Source organism: Polyodon spathula, chromosome 3 (assembly GCF_017654505.1).
Source record: "Polyodon spathula isolate WHYD16114869_AA chromosome 3, ASM1765450v1, whole genome shotgun sequence".
Lineage (NCBI taxonomy): Eukaryota > Metazoa > Chordata > Actinopteri > Acipenseriformes > Polyodontidae > Polyodon > Polyodon spathula.
This window is the reverse complement of record NC_054536.1, coordinates 29,339,899-29,354,646: the sequence shown is the minus strand read 5'-3', so window position 1 is coordinate 29,354,646 and position 14,748 is coordinate 29,339,899. Positions and strand designations below refer to the sequence as shown.

Genomic DNA, 14,748 nt, shown 5'->3' with positions numbered 1-14,748 from the left:
TCTTATATGCAAACCAATTACTTTAGATTACATGGAACAAGACTTACAGCAGGTTTCACAGACCCAGATCAGCACTAATCTTGTGCTACTTGCTAAAAACTGCATAGAATTAATGCTGTAAAGGTAAACCAAGACAAAATGGGTTGTTATTTTTTTTAAAGGAGAAAATTCCAAGTTAATGAAAAGAAACACCCTGCTTAAAAGACTTAAAAACATTACTGTTTGGTTCTAGTTTTGAAAAATTACCAGGTGATTTCTAGAGTTAAAAAATGTATGCCCCAGTGATTAACAATACATGTCATCAGTGCAAGTCCCATTTTATTTTTTAAACCAATAAAAATCATTCTTTCTGACGGACTGTGATCAAAACAAAGAGTTTGGAGATTCTTGCTCTGAATGTACCACAAATACTGCTATTTTATTTATATCTAAGGAAGCCTGCACATCATTGCTCACCTCTTCTGTATTTCTTCTTGCAGGTGTAGAATGCTGGTTCTGTTAACCATCAGGTACTGCGCTTCATTCACCAGAGACAAAGAAGCTGAGACCCAGGCTTGGCCTGGAAATGAAACATCATCATCAGTTGTGCGGGTTCACTTATAATTATTGATTGTGCTTGTAGGCAGGATATTTTAGAATATAATTTAATTGAGTAAAAAGGGACTATATATATGAAATCCACCTACATTACAATTTACTCTTGTCTTGGATAAGCTATTTCCCCAAGTTTACAGTACTATATCTGTCCTCCAGCTCTAACCAGGAAGACCTCCTTCCCCTGCCCTGCCCTGCTTACCTTGCAAGTGTCCTTTCTTAACTTCTCTGGTGAAATCTGAACCCTGTCTGATGAGACGACAGTGTCTTCCGAGAAACTTCGAAATCCAATCAGCCACCTCATCCCCACAGTCAAATGTTTTTACTCTGGTGTGACAAGAACAGGCTATGAGCGGTATAGGATGATACCTGTATGAGCTGAGTACATGTTAGCTAGTTCTTATTTCAGGCTTGCAACCACCAGAAGATGATCTTGCAACTCTGGCTACAGTTGCATGACTAGAGAGATAACAAATCACCCTCAATGATGGTCATGTGATTGCAGTATTAACCTGCCTTTACTTGCACAGACCTAAGACAACATCTTGACCACTACTTCCAGAAACAACACTCTTACCAATGTATTTAAGAACTGCCTACACCAATTCCTCTGTATCATTAAATATGCTGGCATAAATAATATTAAAAGAAACAAGGGTGTGATTTAAAAAAAAATGGTTGGTGGAAGTTTGAGTTTATCAGTTTCAAAAAAAGTATAAATCTGTTCTGCTTCTACATTTCAACTTGTCAGTTTAGTTCAGTCCTTCTCCTCAGCCTCACCTGTCCCCACACACTTTGCTCTGGCAGAGTGGCTGTGTCTGCTGCTCCTCACCTCTACTCTCCACAGGGATGGTTACAGTGCTCATGCCTGTTCAATGGGAGAGGTACACTGGTGTGATTGGACAATGTGCTGCACACTCTCATGCACACAGGATTACTAATATTACTGGATCCCAGTCTCCTATTTTAATATTATTGGTTCTGTTCTTAATTGAGCCTGCTATCAAGAGTCTACCCTTTATTTATGAATTGCTTTTTATTTAATGTAGGCTTCTTTCTGCAGCAGTTCATTCCACTCCTGGGTCGTCATTCCATGTAAATTGTCCGTTTTTTACACTGATCAGGAGTCTGGACCGACTATTGGCAAGCCCAAGATCTTTGTTGTGCTGGGTCTATTATAATACACAGAAATGTTGTCAATTTAACATGCATTACATTTTCATTGAATGGCACTCTGCTTCCTTGTCTTTTAACCTTCCACCAGCAGATGGTGCCATCTAACAACTAGATCTGGTTTAAAGGATTTACAGTTGTTAAACCACCAAGGTTTTACTCAAGAGCCAAAGAACCCACTTCCCATGGTTTCGGTATGTTTAATATATAATAGATATATATTCTTATATATATATATATATATATCATATATGATATATATCTATATATATATGTGAATTTTTTATTGGTATTAGTGACCCACCCACACTCATCCACATACACAGGAGAGAAGGTTTGTGTTGTGTGGCAAAGTGGTAGCAAACACTTTTACAGTTATCAGTTAAATCTTTGTTCAGCAAGTCAAAAAGGTATGTGGGCAACAGTAAACTTAACAGGTAACAATACATTGTAAAATAATGTTTCCTGTTCGCAAACATCTTCATTTTACTGCAAAAATTAAGCTTAGCTAGTTTATAAACACATTTTGTTGATTAAAACATACTCATGCTTTGGTTAGATGCATGCAATCATGGATGTATATTGAAATCAAATCAGCTGTTGCAAATCTAAAATGTAAATCTAATCCGTTAATAAAAATCAATGCGGATGAATTTGTGAGCTATTGTTTTGTTAACATGTCGAACGCTTGGGCAACTCAGATCTGCAGTCTTCGGTTTCTTAACATAGCAATTCTGGTGTGAAGAGATTTTATATATCATCTTCTGTGTGGAGCCTTGAGGTCACCCTGAATAGTGGTCTTAGACTGGCAAAGCAGTACCTGTGTACACCCCTTTTCAAATCAAAGGGATGTACAGAGGCTGTGTTGCACTTTTATAACCACAAGGTTACCAGAGCTCGATGGGGTCCTATTCTGGCTTTGGGTCCTAAAATTATATATATATATATAAGTGTGTATGCATGCACAAAAAATAGTTTAACAGCTGTGTACAAAAAGTAAAAAAAAAAAAAAAGTTTAAAATGTACATAAACTGTTTTGTTATCAGGGTTCAGGACATTTCGGACAATATGTCTTCCAGTTGAAAAGGAAAAAAAATTGTCTGAACTTGACTTCTATTCTGAAGCAAAGGAAAAGTATTGGCGAGGAATAAAACAACTGCAATGACATAAAACTAGCAGGAGGCAAGTGTAGTTTGAGGAAAGACCTTTTGCCCTGATGGCCAGGGTATTCCGCTCTAGATCAATTTGTGGCTGGATCAGGCACAGTCTGGGCTCCTGCTTCTGACTCAGGCAAACACTGTTAAGGTTGACGACCATCCAGGTCCGATCGTACAGAAGCCCCTTTGCCCCGATGGGCCAGTCCTTCACCTGGAGTAGAGTGATGAGAGACACAGGTTGAAACGGGAGTGGTCCTTCAATAATTAAAACCATCAGCACAAGAGTTACCTCAATGTATATCAATGTTATCTCATAGATCTAGCATCAAACCCGTCCCAGCAGTACTTATGGCAATCAGAGCAAGAACAATGCAAATAGGCACACAGTTCTACGACATCTAATGCTATACTGGCCACAAACAATGCACAATAAATATACTTGAAAGTCAATCACATGTAAATGTACATAGAGTCCTCCAGTATATAGAGAAGGGATTATAGTTGTTTTCAACATCCCCCCCCCCCCAAATATCCTACAGTAAAGACCTACTGATTTATCCATTAAATGTCATGTACATAATATATTTCATGCATTATTTATGTTGTCTGAATTAGTATGTGTCAGCTAATGTTAATAATGAGCCACTTTTGTTGAAATTAATGAGGTGTATTAAAATGCTTATATAATAGCAACCTCATATTGTGTTGCTGTGCTACAGAATACAATAAGGCCTGTATCTCTAGACATCTTATCTTACCAGCCATTAAACCAGAGAAATATTCAATACAAGTGAATGACAGTCACCTCGAATGAGCAGCCAGAAATGTGAAGCCCCTTTGATTCACTGCACATAAGAACAAAATGAAATGTATGGACGAGAGGATGCCATTAGTTCTTTCCCAGTTAATATTAGGTGGTTAATCTCAAAACTGTACTTTACTGTACTGAATACCAGTGCCGAGAAAAAGTTTGTGAACCCCAATGATAATTAAGGAAATTCCACAGCCTTTTCATAAATATCCAATAGGGTTTACATTAACCAATTCCATGTCTTTTGAAACAAAATTATGTATGAATTAGACAAACAATGAGTAATTAAGATTCAGGGTATGTGAAAAAGTGAACCCCTGGTGGTATCAGCTCAATTAAGGGGATAATTAGAATCAGGAGTAGATCTTCAGGAGGGAGCTTGGGAGACCCCACCCTATATAAAGATCAGAAACGTTGTGAGTTTGGTCTTCACCATACAGGTGTGTGGAAACACGTCATGGTACGATCAAAAGAAATCTCTGAGGACCTCAGAAAACAGTTATTGATGCTCATCAGTCCAGAAAGGGTTACAAAACCATTTCTAAGAATTTGGGGCTCCACCAATCCACTGTCAGACAGATACAAATGGAGAAAGTTCAAGACCACAGTCACTCTACCCAGGAGCGGTCATCCTACCAAAATCTCTCCAAGAACAAACCGGAAAATCATCAAGAAAGTCAGAAAGAACCCCAGAGTAACATCCAAGGATCTGCAGGCCACTCTCACCTTGGCTAATGTTAGTGTTCATGACTCAACTATCAGAAAAAGACTGAACAAGAATGGTGTACATGGAAGGATAGCCAGAAGGAAACCACTGCTCTCTAAAAGGAACATTGCTGCCCGTCTAAAGTTTGCTGAAGAGCACATAGATGATTCACAAGACTTCTGGAACAATGTTCTCTGGACACACGAGTCAAAGGTAGAACTTTTTAGCCTCAATTAGAAATGTAATGTTTGGCGTAAACCAAACACTGTGTTCGAACAGAAGAACCTCATCCCAACCGTCAAGCATGGTGGTGGGAGTGTGATGGTTTGGGGCTGCTTTGCTGCCTCAGGACCTGGAGGGCTTGCCATTATTGACGCAACCATGAATTCAGCATTGTATCAGAAGATTCTAGAAGAGAATGTCAGGCCATCTGTTCGTGAGCTGAAGCTGAACCGAAAGTGAGTCATGCAGCAAGACAATGATCCTAAACATACAAGCAAATCTACAAAAGAATGGCTGCAGAAGAAGAAATTCTGCATTTTAGAATGGCCTAGTCAAAGTCCAGACATAAACCCCATCAAAATGTTGTGGCAGGGCCTGAAGCGAACTGTCCATGCAAGGAAGCCCTCAAATGTCATTGAGTTGAAGTAGTTCTGTAAGGAGGAATGGGCCAAAATTTCTCAAAACCGATGTGAGAGACTGACCAACAGTTACAGGAAAAGCTTAGTTAAAGTCATTGCTACTCAAGGGGGTGCCACCAGTTACTGACTCTAAAGGTTCATATACCTTTTCACACATGGATATTGAATGTTGAATCATTTGAGGATAAATGTTGAAAAAGTATCATGTTTTGTGTCATTTGTTTAATCAGGTTATCTTTATCTATTATTAGGACTTAGATTAAGCTCTAATAACATTTTAGGTTTGAAATATGTGAAAATCCTAAGGAGTTCACAAACTTTTTCTTAGCACTGCATATTGCATCTTCTTTAGTTGTGTTTATATCAACATTTTTTTTTTCATGTTTCTTTGCAGATGTTTTTTGACAAACATTATTTTCTTCCATCCAGATTCTGAGGAGATATGCTGTCTACCTGTTTAGCAATTTATACTTATTATAAATAAGTTTCTTGTATGCTGCATTAGTATGGCTAGTGCAATACCTCTACTTTTATTAGAATTCACCATCGTGTTATCCTATGATAACCACCCCAATTCCCTTTGAATCAAGTGGGTGGTCGCCTTAATGCGAAAACTTTGCGATATGTAACACTCTACTATTTTGTCACTTTGCTCATTGACCAAAAAAAAAAGTCCTTTGAAAGTATTACAAGCTTAAGAACCCTTGTTTTGGGAGTTCTCAACACCGAACATTCTTGTAAATTTAACATTGGTGAGACCTCGAAATTTTAAAACTATTGTACACTATCGTATGCATTGCTTTTTTGCAATATATATATATATATATATATATATATATATATATATATATATATATATATATATATATATATATATATATATATACTGGGATCATGACTGATTGTATGAGTGTGATTAGAGGTGAGAGGGCAGAAGAAGCAGCCGCCGCCCTCTAAAAGAGGAACTGATCTGATGATGTCAGCACTGTGGACTTTGATGAAGACATGCCCTTCCGCCACATCAAGGGGACTGCCTACATTAAGGTGGAGGTTGGGGAATTGGAGGGTAGGATTGTAATTGGATTATGACAGCAATGCCAAGGTAAGTTTAGCTGTGATTTATATATCAGACGAGGAACTGATTTTATGAGGCAATTACTCAATAATCCTAAATTGGAGAACAATCATTCAATAATCCCTCCCCCGAATTTCAGCCTAAGCTTCTAAATGTTACAGCACAATTAATTATCCCCTGTATTTATTTTGACTGTATTTTTATCCTTTATGTTTCCTTTCACATAAGCACTCTAAAATGAATGTTCTGCCAAATAAAGTCCTCCATTATAACAATATTTGCAATGAGCTTCTCTATAAAATTAGTGTAGAAAAGAGTGTTTTTAAAACACATTTTTACTTTTAATAATAAAAAAAAAAGTCATTTCATTACATATTTCTCCAGTGCCTTGATGAGGACATTTTGATACATTTATACATTTAATGATCACGTTTTGATTGTACATTACCACTTTAAAATGACTCCAATGTGTTTTATTGCAGTATGGACTGAGTGCACTGGGGCAGCTACTCAATCAGTGCCTTCCACTTTCGACAGCCAGTTTACAGTGAGAGATGGTGTTTTGAGCACATATTGTACAACCAAATCAGTGATTTGCTATTTTACAAAACAGTGCAGCACACATTTATTTTCTGCTTATATATATATATAAATATATTTCTTAACTTTATAAAAATATATGTGACAACATTATCTGTATGTAGTGTATATCGTTTCACAAGGCAAAAAAATAATTGCCTTACTTTTTCAGGATATATTAAGGCTGGTTTCACATCGCTGTACTCTCAGACTGCACTTGCCATGGATAATAATGGTGTGTCAGGAGACACATTAAATATAACCCAAAAACAACTATATCATTATTCCATAACATTAAAAAACATGTCTCCTGCACAGCAGGCCCTTCTCTATTCAGTCCAGCTGTTATGATCCCAAAGCTACAGTGCTAATATTGTTCTGTGCAGCAGGACTATGTTTAACTAAATATGAATTACTCACGTCACATCTGCACCAGGAAATTTAAATCAGCTTGAAAATCAAACTGGAGTGACGGCCGGTTCCATCGGAAGTCTACAATGTACAACCCAGTCTACAACAATCAATACACAAGTCAAAGTTCACGTGAATGTGTTTTTTGTATATCTGGCATATATAAATGAATTCACCATCCTCCAATATTACCATGGTATTTTCATATATTCACAGTCTTCCTGTTCAGATTTTGTTTCTGCAGCTGGCTATTTAAAACCTGCCTCTCGTGTGCTTTGCATTAGACGTTGATTAGGTTAAGTTCCACCAACAGTGTGAATTGGATAGTCTGCAACCCTAAACAGATATCAATTGAAACCGATTTGTTCTTGATACTCTGCTGATGGGAATGATCCAGTCTGATTTCAAATCGCTTTCGAGTCAGTCCCAATGGTAGACGGAAACATGGCTTTAGTGGACTAAACTGATATGATCTAATTTTGACAAAAAATAAATAAGTTGCAACCCAGTGGATCCAACAGTGACACAAATTCATATTAATGCAGTGCTTGATCTATCTTCTGGCCTATTATTAGGGGAATTACCCCCCCCCCCCCCCTTTTTGTGTTGAAGGGTTTACATTTTATCATGATTTACAGATTTTGAACGCGCTGTAAATTCCTCCTGTCATATCACTTCCTGTCATATGGCATTGTTGCAGCTTTGGAGTGGAACTGAGCTGCAGCAAAGCATGCGATTGCAGCAACAACTATGACTTCTTACATTTTCTTCAGAGATTGCGACCATGAACGCCGTGACCCCCAAGTTAATGGTTAATATTCCTATTTCAGGGAACCAGGGTTATGATAATAACCTCAAGTAGGGAATATTAACCATTACAAAATGGATGAGTATACCCAAGCTGTCGCAAAGACATGGCATACAACCCAATGCAAGCTACTAACCGCTTGTGTAACAAATGCTCCAAGAACATTAACATGGACTGTTGTGGAACTTTTCAGGTCCTGTAACTTTAAGGAGCCAACTGCACCAGGTGTTCAGAGATATAAAGTTTATTAGTTTGCGCAAACGAGAACAGCTCAACACATCAGTACTAGGAAAATCCGAGCAGTGTTCTGCCATACAGAGTTAGCATACAGTAATTATACCTTTACAGAGAGACAGGGTAGTTTCCCTTTCAACCAATAAGCTGGAGCCAACTCAGTTGGGGGAACAACAACAGAGGGGCCAGGTATTTATGAGGTAACACAATAAAGATCAACCGATAAGCTGGAGCCAGCTTAGTTGGGGGCACAACAACAGAGGGGACAGGTATTTACGAGGTAACACAATAAAGATCAACCGATAAGCTCGAGCCAGCTTAGTTGGGGGAACAACAACAGAGGGGACAGGTATTTACGAGGTAACACAATAAAGATCAACCGATAAGCTGGGGTCAGCTTAGTTGGGGGAACAACAGGTAAGCTGGAGCCAGCTCAGTTGTCACACCATCCACAGTTTGGTTTTCAGTGACATGTGCCTGCAGTTTAATATATTTCATAAACTCAAATTGTTTTAAAGCACATAACTCAGTGAATAATGGTAGTACAGAGTAGCAACAAACAGGTACAGGAATGGTTCTATGCAATTATTCCCCTACAGGACTCACCTCTAATGTTATATCGCGAGAGTGGACTGGGAAGCCACCCTCTGTACGCTTGTGCCAAATCCAAAAAACAAAACTAGAAAGCCTTTTTTGCAATATAATCTATAAGTCAACTCCATGGAACTGACAGCTGTTCACATTTGCATGAACAGCAAGTGGCAGATGGACTGTATCTCCTAACTGCTTTGCAAAACTTCCAGATGCCAGACACCCTCATAAGTTATAGGTAAGGAGAAGTAGAATAAATTTGATGGCGCTGAATACTTTGACTACTAACAAGAAGAATCATATTCTGCCTATTTATCAACTGTGGTATGGTAACTGAATTACTAGGGAGCATACAATTTTAATTTCTGGTCTCACTCTTATTTTCATCAGTGTTCTTTTATAAACATGCCATGAGCGGCTTTCAATTCCTGGGGTATAAAGCCTGGCTTCACAGCACAGACATGACGAGGATGAGACTTCTGTATATCTGTTTCATTCCTGTATGTATCTGAATGTGGCAAGCTAAAACAGTTAAACAGCTTAAAATGCCATTTGTCATTTAGTATTTTTTTTATTTGTTTGACATTTCCTTTACAACTGTTTGGTGTTTTTGATTTTGGGTTGTATTGCGCCAAGACTGAGTAATTTTATTTTCTAAATGAGCTTATCTTGAGATGTTTAAGTTCCAGGATGAATAGACTTCCTCATTCCTTTCAAATGTGACAATGTGATTGTTAAACTGCCAGCCCCAGCTCCACTGCACAATAGGCACCAGCAATCACTACTATGAAGTCTCAGAAATCCTTCTGCCTTACCATTGTTCATTTTTTTAATGAACAATTATTTTTATAATTTTTCTCTTTCTTTTCTCCACCCCTTGGGAAGATGGAAATGGGGGAGACAGTACAGACCAAACAATATCACAGCAATACAGAAATACAACATAATAGCAAGACAAAAACAAGAATATTACAACAAGATACAATAAACTATTGAAACTAAAATATCAAGGAAAGAGTATTCCTTAATTAATTGAATGAAAGTTGTCCTATGGGGAAATACCATAATATGCACTTGATCTTACTCAAACAACTGTGCCTCTTTATTGGCAGCAGTATCCTATGCTGCTACCGTGTTAGTGGTGTTGAGTGTAGCCAAACTGCCTTTCCAAAAGAATAATGTCATGTAAATAGTCCAACCAGACAGAAGAAAAGGAGATAGATGGCTCCACCCAACCCTTCAGGATAATTTTCTTGGCTGCTGTCTTTCCTGCCAGCAAAAGCCTCCTAGATTGTAATGGCAATGCTAACACAGTCATCAGCCAGCAAAAGTACCTCAGGAGTGAGGGGCACAACCACCCCCACGAGTGAACCCATAGTAGATACAACAAAAATGCCAAAAGGTAACAATTTTCAGGCACTCCCATAACATATGCATGTGCCTGTTACTCGCACTACCATTTCCATCTGGAACCTCCTAAGTGGAGTAGCGTAGAATCTGTGAGCCATTTTAAACTGAATAAGCTGAAGTGCCAGATTTTTAGACGATACAAAAATATTCTCCCAGATAGTACCCCAGCCAAGGGTGACAGCAAGCTTACTCAATATATACAAATATATAAAACTATCTTTGCAAGTAAAAATAGGAGCTGAGTTTATAAGTAATGGATCTATAAAAGTTAGAATTAAGGGCAGCAAAGCAGACTTAGACCAACTGATCTTGTAACCAGAAAAATAACCAAAAAAATCTAACAACTGCAACGTATTAATGGGAGAATGAGATATATCCAAGATATAACAATACATCATCCGCATACAGGGATATGTGGTGTTTAGTGTCCTGGAAGTCAATAGTAATCACCGTGCTCTGCCTAACTGCCTGTGCCAGAGGTTCCAACGAGATGGCAAAGAGGAGATGACTGAGAGGACAGCCCTGTCTAGTTCCTCTTGCCAGAGGAAACTGAGCAGACATCACAGATCCACTTAAAACACAAGCAGGGAGCACCAAAGCCAAAACGTCACAATACAGCCCACAAATAATCCTATTCCACTCTGTCAAAGGGTTTTTCAGCATCTAATGACAGAACAGTGGAGGGCGAGGGCGATCCCTTAGCCAAATCTGTAACATGAAGTAAACAATGTCAATCAGAAGCAAGTCTGCCTTTCATAAACCCTGTCTGATCGTGATAAATTAGGGAGTGAATACAGCCAGAACATTCGAAAGGATCTTTCTCGTTTTTCAAAAGAATAGAGATCAATACAGACTTCTAGTCTCTGTGAAAGAAGTTGATTTCTGATGAATAATTAATTGACTAGGAGGGCACCAATATGCTTCCATGCACCCTCCAGCTCCTGTAATGTCACAGGTGTGTCTAGCATTGATGAGGAGATAGTTGGGGTAATTCCAGGGTGCTCAAAAAATCATCAATAACACCAATGTCTACCATTACCACAGATGTAGAAAGTCAAGAGTAAAATATCTTTAGGACCTTGTTTACTTGCTCTGGACAGGAAACCACCCTTCCCATTCTATCTTTGATTTCATCCATAGAGGCAAATTGTTCTGCTTGTTTTAAGCCAAAAGCCAATAATCTACTTGGGCGTTCAGCATGTTCATAATAAAGCTGTTTAGATTTATCCAAAAGAAATTCCGCGTTATTTGTAGACAGATTTTTGTGTCTGGCTTTCAGCACACGCAAACGGCCCATTTTGGAACTTCAGAAGCTGAGCTTCAGTTAAGATTCATTGTGTCTAACACCCTCTTCTAGTTTAGTAATCTGCTGTAGTCTGGATTTATTCAAATGCGAAACATATGAGAACGTACAACTTTGAATATTACATTTAGTTACCTCCAATACAGTATGGGGGGGGGTCACCTCTGAGGATAAATGAAGTGCCAGGAATTCTTCTAAACTCTCTGTTAAATGCTTACCAAAAGCTTTACCCTGCAGCAGAAAAGCATTAAACATCCAGCGCTTGGCCCGTCTTATCTCAGGAATAAAACTGAAAGTGTATGACACAAGGGAGTGGTCTGAGATTAATATATTTTGGATCTCTGAGGACTTCACAAACCACAAAATAAACACTGGACTGAATATTTGATTGAAATCCCTCCGTCAATATAACAGGAATATTCACCAATGAATATGCATGTTTCACCTGGTCGAAAAAACTGTGCGGCAAAGATATTTGAATGGCAATACAGACCTCTACATTATTCAACAGCGTAGTCACATAGCAGAATTTCCCCTCCAAATCATTACCTTGGAGATGAATTTTAAGCGTCAGCTGTCTCTTGGCAAGAATAAGGGTACCCCTGTGTTTATTCTGAGCAGAGGAATATGCAATTTACATTTTTCTTGAGATAATCTAAGTACTGTGCTCTCTTTACAGGATGATTGGCCCCTCGGAAATTCCAGGAACTAATGACAACACTACCCATGGTCAAAAATAGGAATAAAAATCAGGGAGAATGAACAAGTAAAAAAGACACAGCACTCAGAAAGCAAGGAAATATGACATGGAGAAAGACCACCGACTCGGCCCTCATCATATAGCAATATCCTATAGGCTAGTAGCATAGTAATGACAAAATCACAGCAAAATAAACTGAGAAGGGAGCATGGTTACAAAAATTTAAGATGATAAAGAAGATAGCACACTACACATCAGAAATCTCAAGCCACAATTAACATCTTATCTCCCTTTTGCTCACAGATTCTGCTCCCTATCTACCCCCAAATCTCCAAATGCCAGCCTTCCTTCCCCCACCCCCCCAAACCAATGTAACAATTGTCATCATGAACCAGACTATCCTGAGGGGGCTTGCTGTGAGCTAAAATACCTCACGAATAGAAAAAATGAACCGCAAATTGAACAACTGTAAACAACATGTCTAAAAAAAAGGGAGAATTAAGAATTAATACCACTGAAATACAACATACATTATTCTGTTATACATCCATTACCAGGCAATAATACAAGGGGGCAAGGCCAAAATGATCGAAGTAGCAGCAGTAGAACTAATGATGCCAGGAAAAATGATAAATATATGACTAGTCCCCATATCATATCAAAGCAATACCATCAGACAAGGTCATTTTGAATGAACACAGAAGTATACCTTGAAGGGAAATAGTTCCCATATACCCATAAAAAATTTAGCTTAAGATCTGAATACATTAGGCTATAGCCTTAGCAACAAGCATAGAGGAAACTATAAATAAAACTCTCTCTCTCTCTCTCTATATATATATATATATATATATCCCTGACGCGTATTCTTTTAATATATAAAACCGGCATTTCAGTTTCAGTCACGATGGGCTATACAGCAGATCTGAACAACTCTGAGAGGGCTGAAAGTTGTTTGGTTTGCTGATGTTTCCATAACCAAGTCTACAAAAAAATGAATGAGGTTTCACCAGGAAGGTCTCAATAGTAATTACTCCATTGACCATTTGGGAGAACATGCAAATAACCACCCATCACATCACTATTGGAATTACAGTACACACTGATAACTGAAGAATGATGCCAAAACAGACTGAACATTGAATCAATTCTGATTCACCTTACCATGCTATTGTGTTTCAATGTTTTTTCGAGACACCTCTTGTGTGAACATGTGGTCAACTTGATCAACCTATGAGCAACAGTTGGATTTTACGGCATGGGAGAATCACTGGGATTGCATCAGCCACTTATATATTATAAGTGATACTGTAAGTGGCAAATACAATGGAGGTGGATTCCCTGGTGCTGTAAAATGCTACACAAAATCCATCTGTCTTAGCCTGGTGAGGTATTGACTGATCACATGAACACCACAGTCAGCTCATTTTAAAGGGATTTTGAAAAAAAAAAAAAAAAAGATTTGTAGGAATATATTCTGTGTTTAAATGATTCTTGATGCCAGCTACCTACCTGTGGGTATTTATGTGATACCCACACCTGAAACCCTGTTTAACTTCCTTAATGAGTGCAAGGTCCTAATCACACACATCTTGAATCAAACCACCAGACTGCAGGACTGTATTATAATCAATTACAGTCTTAAGAGAAATCACTTAGATACATATCATGTTATTTTCCTATAGATGGATCAACTGTCATGGGGAAACAGGAGCTCACACAACCTTTCCTGAGGATGATTAATAATTTTTGCTAGGTTAATGAAAGACTACAAATAAATGACTGGCACAATTGGTGACTTTGAAGGAGTCAATGAGCAAGGAAGGATTTAAACACCAAACTGATAGATAGGGCTGATTTTCAAAGGATTTTAAATATTTATATTAAATGTTGCTCCTGTGGTGTACCTAGAAAGTGGTGACATTTTAAACAATATTGCCGGTCTTCTATTGATTGTGAAGACTACAGTGTGTTGTTTTACTTTAAATTCAAGAATTGCATTTTTGTTAAAAAAAATAAAATGCTATAAAAAAGAAAAAACAAAACAAATGTTGCTTCCTTGTACCTGCATTATGACTCACATGACCTGTCAACTGCTGGATCAGTGTAGTTTGAATTTGAACTACATCACATGAAGTGATTAGAAACCAGGAAGCAACATAAACCTGCATCAACTGTGTCATCTTGGATATGTATATGGCAAATTAAATCCGAAAAAGTCTAGGAAAACACCTAAAGATCTTCAACAAAATAAATGGAGCATTGAATCTTGGTTTACTGTATATATTGCTGCATATTAACAAGACATTTAGAGCCAATTATTGTTAGTGCAAAACAAACTACTCCACAGTTATGAGGAAAACACATATAGGCTAGTCTATAGACTGTATATGTTCTTTATAATACATTATTTAATCTATGTTTGGCTGATCATATTTATAAAGAGGACAGGAGGCAATTAAAATCTTCAAGCAAAGGCATTTGAAATGCATCTGATGTTGCTTAAATATCATATTCCCCTACCAAATGTATTATGAATGCTAAGATTGCATTCT

General features: G+C 37.9%; 1 protein-coding gene across 2 annotated transcripts in view; it reads right to left on the bottom strand.

Annotated features, from left to right (window-relative positions):
- The window catches only part of mocos (molybdenum cofactor sulfurase), a 109,354-nt gene that overhangs the window by 12,828 nt on the left and 81,778 nt on the right, over positions 1-14,748 (bottom strand). For both annotated transcript variants that reach the window (XM_041244951.1, XM_041244952.1), the window contains 4 exons: positions 2,973-3,135; positions 1,375-1,462; positions 797-921; positions 457-559 (listed from right to left, as the gene is read on the bottom strand). In XM_041244951.1, coding sequence (XP_041100885.1) covers positions 457-559; positions 797-921; positions 1,375-1,462; positions 2,973-3,135 — 479 coding nt within the window. The remainder of the gene's footprint in view (positions 1-456; positions 560-796; positions 922-1,374; positions 1,463-2,972; positions 3,136-14,748) is intronic.